At 46.9% G+C, this 26492-nt stretch overlaps 1 protein-coding gene across 2 annotated transcripts in view; it reads right to left on the bottom strand.

Annotated features, from left to right (window-relative positions):
* EPB41L5 (erythrocyte membrane protein band 4.1 like 5) overlaps positions 1-26492 on the bottom strand; it is a 562556-nt gene that overhangs the window by 109543 nt on the left and 426521 nt on the right. For both annotated transcript variants that reach the window (XM_063933986.1, XM_063933985.1), the window contains exons 18-20: positions 13303-13364; positions 12796-12924; positions 12203-12264 (exon numbers count right to left, since the gene is read on the bottom strand). In XM_063933986.1, the coding sequence (XP_063790056.1) occupies positions 12203-12264; positions 12796-12924; positions 13303-13364 (253 nt within the window). The remainder of the gene's footprint in view (positions 1-12202; positions 12265-12795; positions 12925-13302; positions 13365-26492) is intronic.

The following is a 26492-nucleotide window of genomic DNA, read 5'->3' as shown; positions in this document are numbered from 1 at the left end:
GGCACTAGTACGATCCACGTAGAGCCTTAATGCCCGGACTACGTCCAGCGACGCATCTCCCACAGAAAGTCCCGATACCTGAAAAGCCGGGACTACAATTTCTTCACTAAGGTGGAATTTAGACACCACCTTCGGAAGATACCCAGACCTAGTTCTGGGAACTGCTTTATCTGGATAAAAAATCAGAAATGGGGAACAACATGACAGCGCTCCTAAATCTGATACTCTTCTAGCGGATGACATAGTCAGTAGAAAGAGTACTTTTGCTGTCAACCATTTAAAATCCACCTTGTTAAGTGGTTCAAATGGGGCAACTTGAAGGGCTTTCAGGACTAAACTTAAGTCCCATGGTACTGTAGGTGGAACAAAGGGAGGTTGAATGCGCAGCATTCCCTGGAAAAAAGTACCCACATCCTGTATATTGGCAATTTTCTTTTGGAACCATACAGTTAATGCCAATACCTGCACTCTCAAGGAAGCCACCTTCAAACCTTTATCCACTCCGGCCTGAAGGAATGCGAGGACCCTGGAAACTGTAAACTATTTCGGGTCCATACCTCCTTCACTGCACCAATGAATATAGGCCTGCTATATTCTGTGATAAATATGAGCTGAGGAGGGTTTCCTTGCTCTGAGCATTGTTTGAATTACCTGTTTAGAGAAACCTCTTGACTTTTGGATAGAGGTTTCAAGAGCCACGCCGTCAAAGACAGTCGATCCAGATGTCTGTGATAACAGGGACCCTGCATCAGTAGATCTGGACGTTGAGGAAGCAGAAGCAGAGCGTCCGTCGACATTCTCTGCAGATCTGTGTACCAATGTCTTCTGGGCCAAGCCGGAGCTAAAAGAATCACGGCACCCTTTGCTTGCTTTATTTTCCTCATCCCCCTGGGTAACAGGGTGATCGGAAGAAACAGATAAGCCAGATGAAAGTCCCATTTCACCGACAAGGCGTCCACAAAGATCGCTCCGGGATCCTTTGTTCTTGACCCGTATACCGGCACTTTGTTGTTCAGACGGGATGCCATGAGATCTATCCCTGGCAACCCCCATTTGTCTACTAGAGTATGAAAGACCTCCAGGTGTAGAGCCCATTCACTTGCTTGAATGGTGTGTCGACTGAGAAAGTCCGCTTCCCAGTTTAGGACTCCCGGAACGAACACTGTGGACAAGGCTGGAAGATGGAGTTCTGCCCACTTTAGTATGTGACTTACCTCCTTTATTGCTTTTTGGCTGCGAATTACTCCCTGATGGTTGAGGTACGCTACTGCCGTCGCATTGTCCGAGCAGATCTGGACTGATTTTCCCTGAAGAATGTCCTTTGCCTGAATTAGTGCCATGTATATGGCCCGAAGTTCTAACAGGTTTATCGGCAGACAACTTTCTTCTCTGGTCCATTATCCCTGGAACCATAATTTTCCGGACACTGCTCCCCAGCCCTGAAGACTGGCATCTGTTGTCAGGATCTCCCAATCTGATATCCAAAAGGGTCTCCCTTTGTCTAAATGGGATATCTGTAGCCACCAGGCTAATTGACTACCTTTTTCTGGAAGTACCATTGTCTGTTTCTATGTCTGATGTACTCCATTCAATCTGGCCAGAATTAGATGCTGCAGAGGCCTCGAGTGGAATTGTGCATACTTCACTATGTCGAATGTTGACACCATCAACCCCATCACTCGCATAGCTGCGTGAATGGATACCCTCTGACTGTTTAACAAGTCCTGAATCTTTTACTGTACCTTGGACATCTTGTTCCGAGTTAAGAATACTCTCTGGAGACCTGAATCCAGTACAGCCCCCAAGTGAGTCATCCGTTGTGACGGCACCAGAGATGATTTTGTTCAATTTATGAGCCACCCGTGCCTCTGCAGACATGTTATTGTCTCTTGGAGATGACACAGGAGCAATTACTGCAATTGTGCCAGGATTAAAAGGTCATCGAGGTTTGGAAAAATTCTTATCCCCTGCTTGCGGAGATAAGTTGCCATAACCACCATAATCTTGGTAATTACTCTGGGGGCTGTGGCTAACCCAAAAGGTAGAACCTGAAACTGGAAATGCTGCTGGAGGATAGTGAACATGAGATGACACTGATGGGACAGTGCTATAGGAACATGTAGGTAAGCATCCTGAATATCCAGGGATACCATATAATCCCCTGGCTCCATGGCCAAAACTATGGAGCGTTAAGTCTCCATGTGGAACCTTGGTACCCAAATATATTTGTTTAGCATTTTGAGATTGAGAATGGGCCGAAATGACCCATTCGGCTTCTGAACCAAAAATAGGTTGGAGTAAAAACCCTGTCCCTGTTGTGCAGGGGGTACTGGAATGATTACTCCTGAAGAAATTTCTGCACTGCTTCTTGTAAAGCCCTGGCCTTCATCTCTACCCGAGACGGGCTGGTGCAGAAGAATCTCCAAAGAGGATGCTTCTTGAAGGGAAACATAACCTAGAGCAGGCTTTTTTAACCAGTGTGCCATGGCACACTAATGTGCCGCAACCAGTTGCAAGGTGTGCCGCGGAGCCAGAGCATCTTCCTGCACCTTCAGACTGAACTGTTAGACCGGGCTCTTAGAGGATCAGTCGTGCTCCGGCCGTGACGTATGCCTTGAAGATGCGGCAGCCTTGAAGACGCGGCAGTGGGATATCATAGGTCACGGCCGCCGAGTCTCACCACCCAGCCAGCCCACCCGCCTTCACACACATCTTCCTGCCTGCATACACAGCTTTCCTTGCCCACCCACATCCACACCTGCCCGACCGCCCGCTGCTCAGTATTCGTAGCACTCCACTATGAACAATCCCCACCACTGAGGGACAGGGAGGACGACAGCTGACCGGTAGGGGCTAATATTTGTTATTTTGGTTCTCCTGTGGGGAATAATAGGATTTATGTGGGGAGAATAAGGATTTATGGGAGGAACAATGTGAATAATTCATGTGGGGAGAAATAGGATTTATGTAGGGAGCAATGTGATGTTTTTTTTCTGTGTAGGCCAATGTACAGTATGTGTGGATTTTTTTTTTACTATAAGGGCCAATGTGTGTTTATTGTTTTTTTCTGTGGGGAACTGATGGTGTGCCTTGGCAATTTTAAAATATTGTTTGGTGTGCAGCGAGTAAAAAAAAGGTTGAAAATCACTGACCTAGAGATACAACTTTTTGCACCCAGGCATCTGTTGTAGACTGCCGCCAGATCTGTGCAAACTGAAGAAGTCGGTCCCCTACCCTGGGGTCCCCCAGGAGGAGGCACGCACCATCAGGCTGATGGCTTATCTTCTGGTTTAGAAGCTGGCCCACTGGTAGCCCAATGCTTTTTTGACTTACCAAACTTATTGCATTGGGGCTGTTAATGATCACTTTTTCCCTTTGGTTTTCACTGAGACCGAAAGGGCTGGAAAACTGGACCCCTAGATTTGGGGTTATATTTGGAAGGAAACTTGACCTTCTTGGAGTCTGCTTCTGTCTCCAGAATATCTGTCAATTCCTTACCAAATAAAATATTTCCAGAAAAAGGCAGATTCCAAAACCTTCTTAGATTCTGAATCAGCTTTCCATGTACGCAACCAAACTGCTCTGCGAGCAGCTATTGTTGAGGCTGATGACCTAGAAGCAAAAGTACCCATATCCAATGCTGCTTATTCCAAGAATACTGCAGCCTGTTTAATATGGGCAACTGTGTATAGGATTTTTGCTCTCTAGAAGCTGATGAAAAATCACCTTCCAATGCATCAGCCCAGGAAGCCACTGCCTTTGCTATCCAAGCTGAAGCCATGGCCGGCCTTATGACTGCTCCAGACAGGGAAAATATGGTTTTTAGAAAGCCATCCACTCTCTTATCCGTGACATCATTTAAAGATGTTGACGGCAAAGGCAATATAGATTTTCGCACTAATCGAATCACATGTGTATCTACTTTAGGAGCTACCTCTATTTTTGAACAGTCCCCGGCTGGAAAAGGATCATTTTGATCCCATTTTTTGGGAATTCTTTATTTTTTGTTGGGTGTTACCCAAGCCTCTTCCATGATTTCTGTCAGCTGGTCTGACCTTGGAAACTCAGTCTTAACTGTTTTGGGACGTTTAAACACAGGTGCCTTGGTTTTTAACACAGGCTCTGCTGAATCTTCTAAGGACAGAATGGCCTTCATTGCTCTAATTAATTCAGCTATATCTATTGAGCTGACACCTTCTTCCTCCTCTTCATATGTTGAGGTAGAATAAACTGAGTTTTCATCTTCCGATGAATCGTCATGTGTAGCCTGTGAAGGTAAAGATTTACTTACCATCGGTTTATCAGCTTGTTTCATTTGAGAAGCTGTTGGTGGAAATTATATACCGTAGGTAGAGAGCTGCATGTATGGGTACCCTATACCAGGTACTGAAGCTGTAGGAATTATCCGTTCAGCTATATTGGGCAAAATCTGTGCAAACATAGCCCAAGGTGGATCATTCTGTACCTGATGTTGTACAGGGATCTGCCTTGTGTTCTGCTGAAAAGCAAAACAATTTACACAAACTATCCTGAACCAGATCCTGAGAGGATAATACAGTTTTGCAAGACAAAAATGATAGGAGTGTTGCTGTAAATGTTCCTTCGTCACCTTTGCCGCTCTTAGACATGATAAATAATCAGCACTTTCACAGTGTACTACACAATTTGTGACTGTAATCACTTTAAACTTCTTAAAGTGATATCAATCTGATCCTACCCATGCACCAGCATTGAGGATCAGAAGAAACAACTGACAAACATATATTAAAGTCAGCAATCACACTAGCAGTCAGTCACATGTTATATATTAGTCATATGAGCACATCATCAACTACAAACACTTTTTAAAATATGTAGGCGAACATTTACGGAATCCTGTATAAACAGATCTAATGTATTCAGACGCAATGCGAAGAAAACCACAGTAAATGTACACAGACTCATATGCAATAGGCACTTTACTATTCGTACTTGACAAAGTAGATTGAAATTTAGTGCTGTATAGCCCGTACTCAGTAGAGTGGGATACAGGGAGACTCACCTCGCTTCCAGTGAACGATCAATACGTTAGCAAACGCTGAGTGGATCCAGACGCTACTAGTGTACACTGCTGCTCCAGGAACCTATAGCGGACACAGACGCTCAGTGAATACAGACGCACCGGCCTCTTGGTAGCATTCAGTGAACACAGACGCAGTGGTCACACAGCTGACTATGCTGCGACCGGATCTCTTGTGGTAGCGCTTAGTGAACACTGATGCAACGGCCTGCTGGTAGTGTCCGAGACGGAAGCGAGGAATCAGTTGATGGCGGGAGACTCGGCAGAAACTGGTCATGAACCAGTGGGAGGGGCGACCAGGAGAGCGTCTGACTCCCCACCGCTGACATCAATACCTAGGGATCGCGGCCTCATGCTATTCCTGCTGCCTATGATCCCTAAGGCCTAGCGCTGGAGCACCCGTGATGGCGGCACGTCAGCTACTGTTTGGTAGTCTCCTCCCAAAAACGTGCGGCTGTGTCCGTATTCCATCTACTAAGCAGAACCGATGCCTTACCTTCCCCTCCATGCTCCAGCCACAGCCTGGTAACGTCTGATGGACCTGCTAGTATATCAGACACAGACGCCCGCTGAACAGCACTGTACTCGTGGGTAAGCGCTGTTGCGACGGGCGGAGAGTTGTTGGAGCAACTATTTCCAATATGCGTATAAGACGCTGTTTAGAAAGATCACTCAAAAAATATTAAGACTATAAAATAAGAATTTACTTACCGATAATTCTATTTCTCGGAGTCCGTAGTGGATGCTGGGGTTCCTAAAAGGACCATGGGGAATAGCGGCTCCGCAGGAGACAGGGCACAAAAAGCAAAGCCTTAGGATCAGGTGGTGTGCACTGGCTCCTCCCCCCATGACCCTCCTCCAAGCCAGCCAGGTACTGTGCCCGGACGAGCGTACACAATAAGGGAGGAATTTTGAATCCCGGGTAAGACTCATACCAGCCACACCAATCACACCGTACAACTTGTGATCTAAACCCAGTTAACAGTATGATAACAGCGGAGCCTCTGAAAAGATGGCTCACAACAATAATAACCCGATTTTTGTAACTATGTACAAGTATTGCAGATAATCCGCACTTGGGATGGGCGCCCAGCATCCACTACGGACTCCGAGAAATAGAATTATCGGTAAGTAAATTCTTATTTTCTCTATCGTCCTAGTGGATGCTGGGGTTCCTGAAAGGACCATGGGGATTATACCAAAGCTCCCAAACGGGCGGGAGAGTGCGGATGACTCTGCAGCACCGAATGAGAGAACTCCAGGTCCTCTTTTGCCAGGATATCAAATTTGTAGAATTTTACAAACGTGTTCTCCCCTGACCACGTAGCTGCTCGGCAGAGTTGTAATGCCGAGACCTCTCGGGCAGCCGCCCAAGATGAGCCCACCTTCCTTGTGGAATGGGCCTTAACCGATTTAGACTGTGGCAGGCCTGCCTCAGAATGTGCAAGTTGAATTGTGTTACAAATCCAACGAGCAATCGACTGCTTAGAAGCAGGCGCACCCAACTTGTTGGGTGCATACAGTATAAACAGCGAGTCAGATTTTCTGACTCCAGCTGTCCTGGAATATATTTTCAGGGCCCTGACAACTTCTAGCAACTTGGAGTCCTCCAAGTCCCTAGTAGGTGCAAGGCACCACAATAAGCTGGTTCAGGTGAAACACTGACACCACCTTAGGGAGAGAACTGGGGACGAGTCCGCAGCTCTGCCCTGTCCGAATGGACAAACAGATATGGGCTTTTTTGAGAAAAAACCACCAATTTGACACTCGCCTGGTCCAGGCCAGGGCCAAGAGCATGGTCACTTTTTATGTGAGATGCTGCAAATCCACATATTTGACTGGTTTTAAACCAATGTGATTTGAGAAATCCCAGAACTACGTTGAGATCCCACAGTGCCACTGGAGGCACAAAAAAGGGGTTTGTATATGCAATACTCCCTTGACAAACTTCTGGACTTCAGGAACTGAAGCCAATTCTTTCTGGAAGAAAATTTACAGGGCCGAATTTGAACCTTAATGGACCCCAATTTGAGGCCCATAGACACTCCTGTTTGCAGGAAATGCAGGAAACGACCGAGTTGAAATTTCTTTGTGGGGCCTTCCTGGCCTCACACCACGCAACAAATTTTCGCCACACGTGGTGATAATGTTGTGCGGTCACCTCCTTTCTGGCTTTGACCAGGGTAGGAATGACCTCTTCCGGAATGCCTTTTTTCCCTTAGGATCCGGCTTTCCATCGCCATGCCGACAAACGCAGCTGCGGTAAGTCTTGGAACAGACATGGTACTTGCTGAAGCAAGTCCCTTCTTAGCGGCAGAGGCCATAAGACCTCTGTAAGCATCTCTTGAAGTTCCGGGTACCAAGTCCTTCTTGGCCAATCCGGAGCCATGAGTATAGTTCTTACTCCTCTACGTCTTATAATTCTCAGCACCTTAGGTATGAGAAGCAGAGGAGGGAACACATACACCGACTGGTACACCCACGGTGTTACCAGAACGTCCACATCTATTGCCTGAGGGTCCCTTGACCTGGCGCAATACCTGTCCCGTTTTTTGTTCAGACGGGACGCCATCATGTCCACCTTTGGTATTTCCCCAACGGTTTACAATCATGTGGAAAAAACTTCTCAATGAAGTTTCCACTCTCCCGGGTGGAGGTCGTGCTGAGGAAGTCTGCTTCCCAGTTTCCATTCCCGGGATGAAAAACTGCTGACAGTGTTATCACATGATTTTCCGCCCAGCGAAAAGTCCTTGCAGTTTCTGCCATTGCCCTCCTGCTTCTTGTGTCGCCCTGTCTGTTTACGTGGGCGACTGCCGTGATGTTTTTCCCACTGGATCAATACCGGCTGACCTTGAAGCAGAGGTCTTGCTAAGCTTAGAGCATTATAAATTTACCCTTAGCTCCAGTATATTTATGTGGAGAAAAGTCTCCATACTTGATCACACTCCCTGGAAATTTTTCCCTTGTGTGACTGCTCCCCAGCCTCTCAGGCTGGGCTCCGTGGTTACCAGCATCCAATCCTGAATGCCGAATCTGCGGCCCTCTAGAAGATGAGCACTCTATAACCACCACAGGAGAGACACCCTTGTCCTTGGATATTGGGTTATCCGCTGATGCATCTGAAGATGCGATCCGGACCATTTTTCCAGCAGATCCCACTGAAAAGTTCTTACGTGAAATCTGCCGAATGGAATTGCTTCGTAGGAAGCCACCATTTTTACCAGGACCCTTGTGCAATGATGCACTGTTTTTAGGAGGTTCCTGACTTGCTCGGATAACTCCCTGGCTTTCTCTTCCGGGAGAAACACCTTTTTCTGGACTGTGTCCAGAATCATCCCTAGGCACAGCAGACGTGTCGTCGGGATCAGCTGCGATTTTGGAATATTTAGAATCCACCCGTGCTGATTGTAGCAGTATCCGAGATAGTGCTACTCCGACCTCCAACTGTTCCCTGGACTATGCCCCTATCAGGAGATCGTCCAAGTAAGGGATAATTAAGACGCCTTTTCTTCGAAGAAGAATCATCAATTCGGCCATTACCTTGGTAAAGACCCCGGGGTGCCGTGGACAATCCAAACGGCAGCGTCTGAAACTGATAGTGACAGTTCTGCACCACGAACCTGAGGTACCCTTAGTGAGAAGGGCAAATTTGGGACATAGAGGTAAGCATCCCTGATGTCCCGGGACACTATATAGTCCCCTTCTTCCTGGTTCGTTATCACTGCTCTGAGTGACTTCATCTTAATTTGAACCTTTGTAAGTGTTCAAAAAAAATTTTTTAGAATAAGTCTCACCTAGCCTTCTGGCTTCAGTACCACAATATAGTGTGGAATAATACCCCTTTTCTGTAGTAGGAGGGGTAATTTAATTGTCACCTGCTGGGAACACAGCTTGTGAATTTTTTCCCATACTACCTCCTTGTCGGAGGGAGACTTGGTAAAGCAGACTTCAGGAGCCTGCGAAGGGGAAACGTCTCGACATTCCCATCTGTACCCCCGGGATACTACTTGTAGGATCCAGGGGTCCTGTACGGTCTCAGCGCCATGCTGAGAACTTGTCAGACGCGGTGGAACGCTTCTGTTCCTGGGAATAGGCTGCCTGTTGCAGTCTTCTTCCCTTTCCTCTATCCCTGGGCAGATATGATCTTATAGGGACGAGAGGACTGAGGCTGAAAAGACGGTGTCTTTTTCTGCAGAGATGTGACTTAGGGTAAAAAACGGTGGATTTTCCAGCAGTTGCCGTGACCACCAGGTCCGATGGACCGACCCCAAACAAGTCCTCTTCCTTTATACGGCCATACTGTGCCGTTTGGAATCTGCATCACCTGACCACTGTCGTGTCCATAACATCTTCTGGCAGTTATGGACATCGCGTTTATTCATGATGCCAGAGTGCAAACATCCCTCTGTGCATCTCGCATATATAGAAATGCTCTATAGTCAATAAAATACTGTCCCTGTCAAGGCTATCAATATTTTTAGTCAGGGAATCCGACCAAGCCACCCTAGCTCTGCACATCCAGGCTGAGGCGATCGCTGGCCGCAGTATAACACCAGTATGTGTGTATATACTTTTTATTATATTTTCCAGCCTTGTCAGCTGGTCCTTGAGGACGGCCCTATCTATAGACGGTACCGCCACTTGTTTTGATAAGCGTGTGAGCGCCTTATCCACCTTAAGGGGTGTTTCCCAACGCGCCCTAACTTCTGGCGGGAAAGGGTATACCGCCCATAATTTTCTATCGGGGGGAACCCACGCATCATCACACACTTTATTTAATTTATCTGATTCAGGAAAAACTATGGTAGTTTTTTCACATCCCACATAATACCCTCTTTTGTGGTACTTGTAGTATCAGAAATACGTAACACCTCCTTCATTGCCTTTAACGTGTGGCCCTAATAAGGAATACGTTTGTTTATTCACAGTCGACACTGGATTCAGTGTCCCTGTCTGTGTCTGTGTCGACCGACTAAAGTAAACGGGCGTCCTAAATAAGCCATCCATTCCGGTGTCGACTCCCTAGAGAGTGACATCACCATTACAGGCAATTGCTCCGCCTCCTCACCAACATCGTCCTCCTACCTGTCGACACACACGTACCGACACACAGCACACACACAGGGAATGCTCTGATAGAGGACAGGACCCACTAGCCCTTTGGAGAGACAGAGGGAGAGTTTGCCAGCACACACCAAAAACGCTATAATTATATAGGGACAACCTTATATAAGTGTTTTCCCTTATAGCATCTTAATATATATATAAGCATATCGCCAAATTAGTGCCCCCCCTCTCTGTTTTAACCCTGTTTCTGTAGTGCAGTGCAGGGGAGAGCCTGGGAGCCTTCCCTCCAGCCTTTCTGTGAGGGAAAATGGCGCTGTGTGCTGAGGAGATAGGCCCCGCCCCTTTTTCGGCGGCCTCGTCTCCCGCTCTTAACGGATTCTGGCAGGGGTTAAATATCTCCATATAGCCTCCGGAGGCTATATGTGAGGTATTTTTAGCCAAAATAGGTATTCATTTGCCTCCCAGGGCGCCCCCCTCCCAGCGCCCTGCACCCTCAGTGACTGCCGTGTGAAGTGTGCTGAGAGGAAAATGGCGCACAGCTGCAGTGCTGTGCGCTACCTTTAGAAGACTGAGGAGTCTTCTGCCGCCGATTCTGGACCTCTTCTCACTTCAGCATCTGCAAGGGGGCCGGCGGCAAGGCTCCGGTGACCATCCAGGCTGTACCTGTGATCGTCCCTCTGGAGCTGATGTCCAGTAGCCAAGAAGCCAATCCATCCTGCACGCAGGTGAGTTCACTTCTTCTCCCCTAAGTCCCTCGTTGCAGTGATCCTGTTGCCAGCAGGACTCACTGTAAAATAAAAAACCTAAGCTAAACTTTCCTAAGCAGCTCTTTAGGAGAGCCACCTAGATTGCACCCTTCTCGGCCGGGCACAAAATCTAACTGGCTGGCTTGGAGGAGGGTCATGGGGGGAGGAGCCAGTGCACACCACCTGATCCTAAGGCTTTGCTTTTTGTGCCCTGTCTCCTGCGGAGCCGCTATTCCCCATGGTCCTTTCAGGAACCCCAGCATCCACTAGGACGATAGAGAAAAATAAAATAAGAAAGCTTGGGGCTGCTAAGGAAACAGCAGCCCTCTGACCATGGTGCAGCTCCTGCTGCACCAAACAAAAAACTGATGTGCCTAAGCCAGTGGGCGGGATATATGGACAGGCCCGTTGCATCCTGGGAGGCCAGAAAGCTTTTGATCGTTTGGTGCCCATCCGCTGTTGCTCCATCATATCCCATTGCTATCTTGTGTATAACCTGTGGACCCTGCCAGAGAAATATAAAAATAACTAACTGTTAGCAGTAATAATAATAAGAATATTATCTACATATGCTACTTGAGGTCCCAGCAGACAATAAACTCCTAAAATTTCTGGCAGCGGTGGGAATGAAAGCAACTTTGCAATAATGCTCCTCCAACTTTAGACATAGTGACGCCTAGGAACGGTCTGTCAATGAAAAAGTTGTTACCATCATTATTCTAATGCTGGGAAAGATGTATCCACACGGCCCTGTGTCACCAAAACCGCTCCTATAAAAATGCTTTAAAAACACATGATGTAATACTACGCAGTATCCCAATATCCATGGACTGCCCTATTTTCCTTTTTCCTGACCAGTACACACGTCACACATCCCTTTATGCTTGATGGTTTCTTCCATAGCTGTACCCTTATGACTAATCTCAAAACAAGCAGACATAGCAGCTTTCGCAATTTTTCTTTTGCCAATTACTTATATTTCAACTCCTAGTGGGGCACATCCAGCAGTGTTCATGTGAACCAGAGCACTGGGATGAATGATCGTTTAGTGGAGTGCCCGCATCAGTGCCACCTGTGTGCAGGACAAGGGTAGTCAACATGTGCCAGCAGAGTATTTATTGGGTAAAGGCAGAGAAGGCATTGCCAACCAAGTGCATGGTGAGCATTACGTTAAGAACAAGCACTGTACGGGAGGCTGCGGATCTTTGAATTCCGGACATTCCTGCATTAGCGAGCTCAATTTCACAGATATGCTCCTATAAAATGAAGATTAGATATAAACCTACTGTATGTATGAGCAAAGAGATAAGAAGTTCATAGAGATGCTTGCCTGGTAGATGTGTCTTCAACAACCAAACTCTGATCATTAATCGGCAGATCTGCTTTTGGACTCTGTAAACGGCAAATAAAGCATTTGTAAAAATGTAGAAATATACCCTAGTAGCACATAATATACTCCTTGGCCAGGGAAGGTGGTAATGGCGGACTCTGTAATTGGATTTAAAAAAGGAATGGATACATTTCTGAATGAAAAAGCTATCCAAGGTTATAATACTTAAAATATCAACGTGGTTAATCCGGGGGTAACATGAGTTATAGTAGCTAACTAGTCCTAAAACATTATTTAGCAAGTATGTAGAATCATCACAACTTAAAACAGGTTGAACACGATAGGCAATTTGCCTCTATTCAACCTCAAATACTATGTTACTTTTATCCGGATTACAGTGTAACAGAATGAGGTTACACAAATACTTCATATAAGCAGGTGACAGTGTAACATAATACCCAAGTTACACTGTCATTACTGCCAAATACCCAGGTGGCAGACGAGAATAACTCTAGCAGTGCTGAGGAACAGAAGAAATTACCACATGCTCATTCTGCTTAGTCACGGAGACATTCAGAGTCACAATACCTCACCTTCTGGTTTGCTTCCACTTGAGCTTTCAGTATGTTGCTCTTTATATCAGTTGGCAGCCAGAGCGGAGCAGACACTGGAGGGTCAATCATGTTATTCAGACACTTCTCTATCAGCTTTACAGACTCCTCCTATAAAAAAAAAATGCAAGGCTGGGGGTAAGGTCAAATAAATGGACACAAATATTTACGTAAACAAGTTTATTTCTCCCACCCTACAGAATTCTAGACAAGAGCTAAATACATTGAAGCGGTTCATAGATGCCCAAGTGCACACAGCCTTAGCACGTGGAGCATCAGTCCAGCCTATTGTACAATTATTCTTGCACAGCATTCTGCTGCACAAACAGGTCACTGAAATTAGGAAATGACCTATCTACGCAGAGACTAGTTAGGCAAGATGGAAACCAAAAGATCCTACCGATGCCCATTAGGGTCTGTAAGAGGGGGGACATCGTGAGGAGCCCCCGGTACCTGCTTGCTCACATTTACGTTGACATTTAATCGTACCAGAGGAACGGTCACATTACTGGATTCCAGATTGTTCATTTTCACAGTCACATCTTCGATGGCTAAAAAGCAAATGGAGGATTAATGTATTTTCCATCACTGACAAGATTAATCATGTGCCTTCTTAGCACCATATTTATCTTATTACAGGAACATAATATGTCAACCTATAACTGTCCAGAGTCAAGGGAAGATTATGGGCAGAGCAAAGTGGATTTGTTTTGAGTCCTATTTGTGTAGTAATTTTTATTTATATATGCACGAAGCAATATGTGAAATATCATCTATTCATTCCATTGCAGATTCGGGCACTTTATGCAGTTAATATAAATTGTGGGACTGTGTTATCTGGAATTCTTACAATATATAAAGTAGACATTTTAGATATACAGACATCATGGAGTCCTATATGACAGACATCACAGATCAGATAATGGGGGTCACTATATCCAAAATCAGCAAGGAGAGATCTAGCAGGATTTTCCTCTAGAACAATTATGGCACCTTACACTAAAGGCCCTCTGGTTTTCCATGGTGATGCCTACCTCCCACACATGGGTCAGCACAGGCTGCAGTCAAGATGCCATCACACATTCAAATTTCTTATTGTGCCGCAAATGGTCGTCCAGGAAGGATCCCATACCCAAAATCAGATCTGGTCATTATTCAATCTCATTCCTAGTTGGAGTTTCTGCACCCTCATGGAGCCCCATTATTTCCTACCAAATAGTAACTATTTAACTACCGGTTATATACATTTATAGTTTGTGTGCTTTTTTTAAAAAATTTTTTTTTTTTATTAGCTCTTTATATCCGAACTTGCATACATGCTCCTCGTGACTGATTACATTGTGATCTATGCGTCACAACTTTATTCACTTATATAATATTTATATGCGTATTCATTTTTAGGATTATTACTTGAGATATATTAATTAGCTGCTGAATATTTCAATTTAGGCATTTAATTTAGATTATTTAGGTACTTCTTAGGGTTCAATGCACTGCAATCTCTACTTTCTGCTGTTGTACTTTATTTATGGGTAACTTTACCGTATCGACTGGCAGCATTGCATTGATTCAGTCAGTCAGTCAGTCACTAGATACCAATTACATATTGTAGTCCATTGAATCACTGACTCTATTCAATGTACATTTTTCCTCTGCACACCTTGATTGTGCTCTGTTCAGTGCCTAGGGTTTACCTCTTTCATCTAAAGAAGGTCTGCTTATTTAAAAGAAAAACAAATGACAGAATATATTTATAAAACAAAATGATCATTGATCATTTAACAGAAGATTAATCCATCCAGCAGCAACACATATATAATAATTTGTAGCCATTGCTGAACGTCCTTATTGGATTCCAATATGTTGTTCTCGGTTATACACAAGAAAAACAAACCTGCATTAGCGACCTATAGCTCCCCTTAATACAGATTTAAAAATAGGATTTTAATACCTACCGGTAAATCCTTTTCTCTTAGTCCGTAGAGGATGCTGGGGACGCTTCAAGAACCATGGGGTATAGACGGGATCCGCAGGAGACATGGGCACTTTAAGACTTTAAAAGGGGTGTGAACTGGCTCCTCCCTCTATGCCCCTCCTCCAGACTCCAGGTATAGGAACTGTGCCCAGGGAGACGGACATTTCGAGGAAAAGGATTTATTTAATTTTTTTAAACTAAGGTGAGATGCATACCAGCTCACACCTCAAACACGCCGTACAACATGGCAGTCAACAACAACGCATGCAACGGCATGACTAACATCAGCCACAGACTGACTGAACTCAACACAACATGTGTGTAACCATAACCAATAACTGCAGATACAGCCCGCACTGGGACGGGCCCCCAGCATCCTCTACGGACTTAGAGAAAAGGATTTACCAGTAGGTATTAAAATCCTATTTTCTCATACGTCCTAGAGGATGCTGGGGATGCTTCAAGAACCATGGGGTTTATACCAAAGCTCTAGAACGGGCGGGAAAGTGCGGATGACTCTGCAGCACCGATTGACCAAACAAGAGGTCCTCATCAGCCAGGGTATCAAACTTGTAAAACTTCGCAAAAAAGTGTTTGATCCTGACCAAGTAGCAGCTCGGCAAAGCTGAAATGCCGAGACCCCTCGGGCAGACGCCCAGGATGAGCCCACCTTCCTGGTAGAATGGGCCTTCACAGATTTCGGTAACTGCAATCCTGCCGTAGAATGAGCTTGTTGAATCGTATTACAGATCCAGCGTGCAATAGTCTGCTTGGAAGCCCACAGGACAAACAGAGCTTCTGTTTTCCTAATTTGAGCCGTTCTGGCGACATAGATTTTCAAAGCTCTGACCACATCAAGAGACTTCAATTCCGCCAAGGCGTCAGTAGCCACTGGCACCACAATAGGCTGGTTTACGTGAAACGATGAAACCACTTTTGGCAGAAATTGCTGACGAGTTCTCAACTCCGCTCTATCAGCATGGAAGATTAAATAGGGGCTTTTGTGAGACAAAGCCGCCAATTCAGATACCCGCCTTGCGGAAGCCAAGGCCAACAACATGACTACTTTCCAAGTAAGGAAATTTAACTCATCCTTACGCAAAGGTTCAAACCAATGAGATTGCAGGAACTGCAACACCACATTAAGATCCCATGGTGCCACTGGGGGCACAAAGGGAGGTTGGATGTGTAGCACGCCTTTCACAAAGGTCTGAACTTCTGGAAGGAAGGCAAATCAAATTCTTTCTGAAAGAAAATTGATAAGGCCGAAATTTGTACTTTAATTGAGCCCAACTTCAGGCCCGCATCCACACCTGCTTGCAAAAAATGGAGCAAACGCCCCAGCTGAAATTCCTCCGTAGGAGCCTTCTTGGATTTACACCATGACACATATTTCCTCCAAATACGGTGGTAATGCTTCGCCGTTACTTCCTTTCTAGCCTGAAGTAGTGTGGGAATTACTTCACTGGGAATGCCTTTTCGGGCTAGGAATTTGCGTTCAACCGCCATGCCGTCAAACGCAGCCGCGGTAAGTCTTGATACACGTACGGTCCTTGCTGTAACAGGTCCTCTCGTAGAGGAAGAGGCCAGGGGTCTTCTATGAGTAACTCTTAAAGATCGGGATACCAGGTCCTCCTTGGCCAGTCTGGAACAATGAGTATCGCCTGAACCCTTGTTCTTCTTATGATCCTTATCACCCTTGGAATGAGATGAAGTGGAGGGAACTCACAGACCGACTGAAACACCCATGGTGTCACTAGGGCGTCCACCGCTATTGCTTGAGGGTCCCTCGACCTGGAACAATCTCTCTAAAGTTTCTTGTTGAGGCGAGATGCCATCATGTCTATTTGAGGAATTCCCCAATGACTTGTCACTTCTGCAAAGACCTCTTGATGAAGACCCCACTCTCCTGGATGGAGATCGTGTCTGCTGAGGAAGTCTGCTTCCCAGTTGTCCACTCCTAGAATGAAGACTGCTGACAGAGCGCCTGCATGAGTTTCCGCCCAGCGAAGAACTTTTGTGGCCTCCGCCATTGCTGCTCTGCTCTTTTATGTACGCCACTGCTGTTATGTTGTCTGACTGAATCAAGACGGGCAGACCGCGAAGAAGATGTTGCGCTTGCCGAAGGCGTTGTAAATGGCCCGTAATTCCAGAATGTTTATATGCAGACAAGCGTCCTGGCTTGACCATTTTCCCTGGAAATTTTTCCCCTGTGTGACTGCTCCCCAGCCTCGGAGACTTGCATCTCTGGTCACCAGGATCCAATCCTGAATCCCGAACCTGCGTCCCTCTAGGAGGTGAGAACTGTGCAGCCACCACAGGAGAGAGATTCTGGTCCTGGAAGATAGGATTATTCTCCGGTGCATGTGCAGGTGAGACCCGGACCACTTGTCCAACAGGTACCACTGAAACACTCTGGCATGGAACCTGCCAAACCGAATGGCCTCGTAGGCCGCCACCATCTTCCCCAGCAACCGAGTTCATTGAAGAATCAACACCCTTGCCGGTTTCAGAATCTGTTTTACCATGTTCTGTATTTCCAGAGCCTTTTCCACTGGAAGAAAAACGCTCTGTAATTCTGTATCCAGAATCATACCCAAGAACGACAGCCGTGTTGTCGGAAGCAACTGTGATTTTGGCAAATTTAGGAGCCAACCGTGTTGTTGCAGAATTGTCAGGGAGAGCGTAACGTTTTTCAGTAATTGCTCCTTGGATCTCGCCTTTATCAGGAGATCGTCCAAGTACGGGATAATTGTGACTCCCTGCTTGCGCAGGAGAACCATCATTTCCGCCATCACCTTGGTGAAAATCCTCGGAGCCGTGGATAGACCAAATGGCAACGTCTGAAATTGGTAATGACAATCCTGAACAGCAAACCTCAGATAAGCTTGATGTGGAGGACATATGGGGACGTGTAAGTAGGCATCCTTTATGTCGACCGACACCATAAAATCCCCCTCCTCCAGACTGGAGATCACAGCTCGGAGAGATTCCATCTTGAATTTGAATTTTTTTAGATAGAAATTGAGGGATTTTAGGTTCAGAATCTGTCTGACCGAGCCATCCGGCTTCGGGACCACGAACAGGCTCGAATAAAAGCCTTCCCCCTGTTGTGACGGGGGTACCATGACAATGACCTGATTTTGACACAGCTTTAGTATTGCAGCGCATACTACCTCCCTTTTTGGAAGAGAAGCTGGCAAGGCCGATTTGAAAAATCGGTGAGGGGGCACATCTTGAAACTCCAATTTGTACCCTTGGGCTACTATTTCTTATACCCAAGGATCCAGGGACGAGCGAACCCAGACCTGACTGAAGAGTTGAAGACGTGCCCCCACCGGCGCGGACTCCCGCAGAGGAGCCCCAGCGTCATGCGGTGGATTTGGCAGAAGCCGTGGAGGACTTCTGCTCCTGGGAACTTGCCACAGCCTGTGACCTTTTTCCCCTTCCTCTCCCTCTCGTGGCAAGGAAGGAAGACCCTCGACCTTTCTTGTATTTATTGGGCCGAGAGGACTGCATCTGATAGTGGGGCGTTTTCTTTTGTTGTGCAGGAACATAAGGTAGGAACGATTACTTACCCGCGGTAGCCGTAGATACCAGGTCAGCGAGGCCGTCACCAAACAAGACACTACCATTAAACGGCAGAGACTCCATAGTCTTCTTAGAGTCAGTATCCGCATTCCATTGATGAATCCACAATGCTCTTCTAGCTGAGACTGCCATGGCATTGGCCCTTGATCCAAAAAGGCCAATATCCCTCGCAGCTTCCTTTAGATAAGCTGCAGTGTCCCTGATATGACCCAGTGTCAACAGCACGCTATCCTTGTCCAGGGAATCTATATCAGATGACAAGTTATCTGCCCACTTTTCAATAGCGCTACTCACCCATGCCGATGCAACGGCCGGCCTGAGCAGCGTACCTGTAGTGACAAAAATGAATTTCAACGTATTTTCCTGCTTACAATCCGCAGGATCCTTTAGGGCTGCCGTGTCAGGAGACGGAAGCGCCACCTTTTTGGACAGACGCGATAGAGCTTTGTCCACCGTGGGGTTTGACTCCCACTTTTCCCTGTCCCCAGAGGGGAACAGATATGCTACTGGAATTCTCTTGGGAACCTGTAACTTCTTGTCAGGATTTTCCCAAGCTTTTTCAAAAAGAGCGTTCAGTTCATGAGGGAGGAAATGTCACCTCAGGTTTCTTTCCCTTAAACATGCAGACCCTAATATCAGGAACAGCAGGGTTCTCTGTGATATGTAAGACGTCTTTTATCACCACAATCATGTACTGAATGTCCTTAGCCAGTTTAGGATTCAATCTGGCATCACTATATTCGACACTGGAATCAGAGTCCGTGTCGGTATCTGTATCAGATATTTGGGTAAATGAACGCTTCTGAGACCCCAAGGGGTTCTGAACCTGCGACAATGCACCCTCCATGGATTTTCTCCATGTCTGGTTCAGAGACTCAGATTTATTTAATCTCTTATTCAACCGAGCCACATTTGCATTCAAAACACTCAACATATTTACCCAATCAGCTGTCGGCAGTGCCGACACAGTCACTCCCTCAGTTTTTTCTGCCCCCACTCCAGCCTCCTCCTGGGAAGAGCACTCAGCCTCAGACATGTCGACACATGCGTACAGACACCCACAACACACTGGGCTATAGGGGACAAACCCACAGCAAAGCCTGTTAGAGAAACACAGAGGGAGTTCTGCCAGCTCACAACCCAGCGCCTATCCCGGTTCTGAAGCGTGTAATATACTGCCCAGACCTGTTAGCGCTTTTAATATCAATAAAATAGCACCAAATGAACTGTGCCCCCCCCGTTTTGCACCCTGTTACTTGTATGGGAGGCCAGGCTCAGCGTCTCTGCAGCTGTGAAGAGAAAATGGCGCTGGTTAGAGCTGTGAGGGCTAAGCCACGCCCCCTTAATAGCGAGCTTCAGTCCCGCTTATTTTTATATATTTATACTGGCGGGGGTCTGTATTTAGTGCCCAGGCACTGTATACACTGATACCAGCCGCTATTGAGGTTTTATGCTGACCAGGGCGCCCCCCCTGTGCCCTGCAGTGCCTCTGTGTATGTGGGAGCATGGCGCGCAGTGCGGCCGCTGCGCGGTACCTCAAAGCCGTCACTGAAATCTTCTGCCGTCACTGAAGTCTTCTGATCTTCTTCTACTCACCCGGCTTCTGACTTCTGGCTCTGCAAGGAAGGTGACGGCGCAGCTTCGGGAACGAGCATCTAGGCGTATCTAGCGATCAGTCCCTCTGGAGCTAATGGTGTCCAGTAGCCTAAGAAGCAGAGCCTTGAAACTCACAGAAGTAGGTCTGCTTCTCTCCCCTCAGTCCCACGATGCAGGGAGCCTGTTGCCAGCAGGTCTCCCTGAAAATAATAAACCTAACAATAAGTCTTTTTTCTGAGAAACTCTGGAGAGCTCCTCAGTGTGCATCCATTCTCACTGGGCACAGACTCTAACTGGAGTCTGGAGGAGGGGCATAGAGGGAGGAGCCAGTTCACACCTCTTTTAAAGTCTTAAAGTGCCCATGTCTCCTGCAGATACCGTCTATACCCCATGGTTCTTGAAGCATCCCCAGCATCCTCTAGGACGTACGAGAAAATGTATGACAAACTAATAGCTAATCGCCTAAACCACTCATTCCCACAACTGATACATCCAGACCAAGTGGGATATGTTCTTGGCCGCGAGGCTCCTGATAATACTTGTATGGTTTTGGATCTGGTTGAATAGACTTCCTGTACTAAGCGGGTGATTCTGACCTGATCGCATGCCATGGACGTAACTGGGGGGTGGGTGGGTGGGGGTGGGGCTAAGGGGGCATGTGAACTGGGCACCCAATCAGAGGGGGCGCTGACAGGACCCATTTGTGCAAGCAACCAGATCCACTGCCAAAGTACAGCGCAGCGATTCAACGTCCCCCATCCTGGCCCTCCCCCTGTAAGACTTACAGAGAGCTCACATACTAGCATGGGCGGAGGTTTGGGAGGCTATCAACGAATCATCTCCCCCATCATGGCCCTCCCCCCTATGAGACGGACGGAGAGCTCACAGACTAGCCTGGGCGGAGGTTTTGGAGGCTGTGCCGTGATACGAGCTGCTGCAGCGTGCGCTCCTCCTCCCAGGCACTGAGCTGGCCATGCTGCTTTTGAACGAGGAGTCACTTCACTCCTCGGATGCACTACCAGACACAGGTAATACTAGTAACCCTGTCATTGCTACTGGTGCCTTCCTGGGTGTGGGAGGATATAATCTGCAGTGACAGTGTGTATTAATCTACAGTTGTGTGTAGTGTGTGGGGAATGGGACAGTGTGAGTCTGTGTGTGTTAATCTATCTGCAATCCATTGTATGTGGCAGAAGGAGGGGACAGCGTGAGTCTACGCTGTGTGTGTGTAATCTGTCTACAGTCTGAGTGGGCGCATGCTGGGGGGGGGGTAGTCTGTCTGTGTAATCTACAGTCTGAGTGGTTGTGTGAGGGGTGGCACTTCCGGTCGCGGGTATTGTGACTTCCTGTCATGGAGGTCATGACAGCCGTGACCTTAACAAAAGTAGGGCTCTTTCATATTTATAAAAGGGAGGATTTTTTAATTTTTAAATCCAATCAGCATATAGTTCCACAATAAATTTAAAACACTTTAAGCCAGTTTCCTGGATCACTGCACTGATGACGTCCCTTCCGCATATGGAAACAGAAAGTAAACACCACATGACTCTTTCAGCTATAAAAAGACCAAGACTGCACAGGGGAGCACAAGCCTTGAAAAAGAGACTTAGGGCCTAATTCTGAGTTGATCGCAGCAGCAAATTTGTCAGCAGTTGGGCAAAACCATGTGCACTGCAGGTGGGGCAGATGTAACATGTGCAGAGGGAGTTAGATTTGGGTGGGGTGTATTCAAACTGAAATCTAAATTGCAGTGTACAAATAAATCAGCCGGTATTTACCCTGCACAGAAACAAAATAACCCATCCAAATCTAATTCTCTCTGCACATGTTATATCTGCCACCCCTCATTGAGCATAGCTGTATCGCAGGCAAGCGGCGTGCCTGCGCCTCAGCCCGCAGCAGAGCATACACAGATGCTCCCATTCAAAGTGAATGGGTCACATGCACGTCTACGACGCATGCACATCCCATTCGTTCCCGGCGGGTGCATCTAGTTGCAGACAGAGTCACGATCTATCTGTATATGTCGTTCACATCGTTTAGGGTGGAGGCCAGGCGATGAACAATGCGCGTCCCAGCGGTCGTTCATCATTCGTTATTTCATCGTTAGACATAGCAAGCCAATTTGGACGATATCGTTCAACATTCATATCGATCATCCTTCAAATAGCACAAATCACCCAGTGCCTATAATCCTTTGGTAGATATGGAACGTGGCCTTTTTCAAGATTTCCCTCTGCCTGACCTTCTCTGGTTGCCTCGACAACTCCACCCACACTTTAGATTATCCCCTACTGCTGTTCTCGACACCCCTACATACACACACACACACACACACACACACACATATATTCATTAGTAATAAATAAGCTGCGCCTTCAGCGCATAGAAAAAAAAAGGGGGGGGGGTTTCCCGTGACTTATTCGACAGTGACAATCAATATATGCGTACCGGGGTTCCGGTATGAATGGTCGACGTATTAGGTCGACCATTATTGGTCGACATTGACGTGGTCGACATGGACTAATGGTCGACATATGAAAGGTCGACATGAGTAACTTTTTTTTGGGTGTCGTTTTCTGCATGAAGTGACGGGGAACCCCAATTAGTGCACCGTGTCCCCTTGTATGGCTCGCACAGGTTACCGTTCCCAATTGTAGTCCACGTGGATCGTAAAGTATGAAAAAGTCCCCCCCCCAAAAGTGAAAAACTCATGTCGACCTTTTCATGTGTCGACCATTAGTCCATGTCGACAATGTCAATGTTGACCAAATGAGTGTCAACCTTAACACTGTCGATCATCTGACTGGATAACGCGTACTGGATAGGTGAAAAGTATAGATATGTAGCAATATCTTTAAAGGACTTTTCATGGTGTTGCTCCTCCTTCCACAGTGGTTCAGACGTTGTGTGTAAATATACATGGATAGGGAATTGAAACAACGTATCAGTAAAACTGCCCTTCAAGTTATAAAGTGACTTTGTGCTTTCATGCATGAAAATTGAAAAAGTGTTAAAGTGCTTATTGTGCAAACTGCGTGCAAAAAAAACGTGCAAAAAAACGGGGTTGTAACACTTTGCAACAATACACTTATTAACCGTGCACTAAAAAACATATATGCATAAGAGATTTACACTCTTACTAGAGGAAGCTCTGAGAGAACACTCCCTTCTTAAACCTTAAAACCAATAAAAACCCCCAACAGGGAAGAAAACTCCTTCTTTGACTCCAGTCTAAGCGATGGTATGATGGTTATCCATGATGGCAGTCAACGGTAGAAGACCGATGCAGAATAAGGCACAATAGGACTGTGATAAATGCTCTGCGGATGTCTCTCATGTCTTTCTATCTTAAATCATCAAAGAAGGAGTTTTCTTCCCTGTTGGGAGTTTTTATTGGTTTTAAGGTTTAAGAAGCGAGTGTTCTCTCAGAGCTTCCTCTAGTAAGAGTGTGAATCTCTTATGCATATATATTTTTTAGTGCCCGGTTAATAATAAGAATTTACTCACCGGTAATTCTATTTCTCGTAGTCCGTAGTGGATGCTGGGACTCCGTAAGGACCATGGGGAATAGCGGCTCCGCAGGAGACTGGGCACAACTAAAAGAAAGCTTTTGGTCTAACTGGTGTGCACTGGCTCCTCCCTCTATGACCCTCCTCCAGACTTCAGTTAGGATACTGTGCCCGGAAGAGCTGACACAATAAGGAAGGATTTTGAATCCCGGGTAAGACTCATACCAGCCACACCAATCACACCGTATAACTCGTGATACAATATCCAGTTAACAGTATGACAACAACTGAGCCTCTCAACAGATGGCTCAACAATAACCCTTTAGTTAAACAATAACTATATACAAGTATTGCAGACAATCCGCACTTGGGATGGGCGCCCAGCATCCACTACGGACTACGAGAAATAGAATTAACGGTGAGTAAATTCTTATTTTCTCTGACGTCCTAAGTGGATGCTGGGACTCCGTAAGGACCATGGGGATTATACCAAAGCTCCCAAACGGGCAGGAGAGTGCGGATGACTCTGCAGCACCGAATGGGCAAACTCTAGGTCCTCCTCAGTCAGGGTGTCAAACTTGTAGAATTTAGCAAATGTGTTTGACCCCGACCAAGTAGCTGCTCGGCAAAGTTGAAGAGCCGAGACCCCTCGGGCAGCCGCCCAAGAAGAGCCCACCTTCCTCGTGGAATGGGCTTTCACCGATTTTGGATGCGGCAGTCCAGCCGCAGAATGTTCAAGCTGAATCGTACTACAGATCCAGCGAGCAATAGTCTGCTTTGAAGCAGGTGCACCCAACTTGTGGGGCGCATACAGGATAAATAGCGAGTCAGTCTTTCTGACTCCAGCTGTCCTGGAAACATAAATTTTCAGGGCCCTGACTACGTCCAACAACTTGGAAGCCTCAAAGTCTTTAGTAGCCGCAGGCACCACGATAGGTTGGTTCAGATGAAAGGCTGATACCACTTTAGGGAGAAATTGGGGACGAGTCCTCAATTCTGCCCTATCCATATGGAAAATCAGATAAGGGCTTTTACATGACAAAGCAGCCAATTCTGATACACGCCTGGCCGAAGCCAAGGCCAACATGACCACTTTCCACGTGAGATATTTCAATTCCACGGTTTTAAGTGGCTCAAACCAATGTGCCTTTAGGAAATCCAACACCACGTTGAGATCCCAAGGTGCCACTGGAGGCACAAAAGGGGGCTGAATATGCAGCACTCCCTTAACAAAAGTCTGAACTTCAGGTAGTGAAGCCAGTTCTCTCTGGAAGAAAATCAATAGAGCCGAAATCTGGACCTTAATGGAACCCAATTTTAGGCCCATAGTCACCCCTGACTGTAGGAAGTGCAGAAAATGGCCCAGCTGAAATTCCTCCGTTGGGGCCTTCCTGGCCTCACACCACGCAACATATTTTCGCCATATGCGGTGATAATGGTTTGCGGTCACTTCTTTCCTGGCTTTAATCAGCGTAGGAATGACTTCCTCCGGAATGACCTTTTCCTTCAGGATCCGGTGTTCAACCGCCATGCCGTCAAACGCAGCCGCGGTAAGTCTTGGAACAGACAGGGCCCCTGCTGCAGCAGGTCCTGTCTGAGCGGCAGAGGCAATGGGTCCTCTGAGATCATTTCTTGAAGTTCCGGGTACCAAGCTCTTCTTGGCCAATCCGGAACAATGAGTATAGTTCTTACTCCTCTTCTCCTTACTATCCTCAGTACCTTTGGTATGAGAGGAAGAGGAGGGAACAAATAAACCGACCGGTACACCCACGGTGTCACTAGAGCGTCCACAGCTATTGCCTGCGGGTCTCTTGACCTGGCGCAATATCTTTCTAGCTTTTTGTTTAGGCGGGACGCCATCATGTCCACCTGTGGCCTTTCCCAACGGTTTACAATCAGTTGGAAGACTTCTGGATGAAGTCCCCACTCTCCCGGGTGGAGGTCGTGCCTGCTGAGGAAGTCTGCTTCCCAGTTGGTCCACTCCCGGAATAAACACTGCTGACAGTGCTAACACGTGATTTTCCGCCCATCGGAGAATCCTTGTGGCTTCTGCCATCGCCGTCCTGCTTCTCGTGCCGCCCTGTCGGTTTACATGGGCGACTGCCGTGATGTTGTCTGACTGGATCAGTACCGGCTGGTATTGAAGCAGGGGTTTTGCCTGACTTAGGGCATTGAAAATGGCCCTCAGTTCCAGAATATTTATGTGTAGGGAAGTCTCCTGACTTGACCATAGTCCTTGTAAGTTTCTTCCCTGCGTGACTGCCCCCCAGCCTCGAAGGCTGGCATCCGTGGTCACCAGGACCCAGTCCTGTATGCCGAATCTGCGGCCTTCTTGAAGATGAGCACTTTGCAGCCACCACAGCAGAGACACCCTGGTCCGTGGAGACAGGGTTATCAGCCGATGCATCTGAAGATGCGATCCGGACCACTTGTCCAACAGGTCCCACTGAAAGGTTCTTGCATGGAACCTGCCGAATGGACTTGCTTCGTAGGAAGCTACCGTCTTTCCCAGGATCCGCGTGCAGTGATGCACCGACACCTGTTTTGGTTTTAGGAGGCCTCTGACTAGAGATGACAGCTCCTTGGCCTTCTCCTCCGGGAGAAACACTTTTTTCTGTTCTGTGTCCAGAACCATCCCCAGGAACAGTAGACGTGTCGTAGGGACCAGCCGTGACTTTGGAATATTTAGAATCCAGCCGTGCTGTTGTAGCACCTCCCGAGATAGTGCTACTCCGACTAACAACTGCTCCCTGGACCTCGCCTTTATCAGGAGATCGTCCAAGTACGGGAAAATTAAAACACCCTTCTTTCGAAGGAGTATCATCATTTCAGCCATTACCTTGGTAAAGACCCTCGGAGCCGTGGATAGACCAAACGGCAACGTCTGGAATTGGTAATGACAATCCTGTACCACAAATCTGAGGTACTCCTGGTGAGGATGGTAAATGGGGACATGCAGGTAAGCATCCTTGATGTCCAGTGATACCATGTAATCCCCCTCGTCC

This window comes from Pseudophryne corroboree, chromosome 7 (assembly GCF_028390025.1).
Source record: "Pseudophryne corroboree isolate aPseCor3 chromosome 7, aPseCor3.hap2, whole genome shotgun sequence".
NCBI classification, from domain to species: domain Eukaryota; kingdom Metazoa; phylum Chordata; class Amphibia; order Anura; family Myobatrachidae; genus Pseudophryne; species Pseudophryne corroboree.
This window is presented reverse-complemented; position numbering and strand designations above follow the sequence as displayed.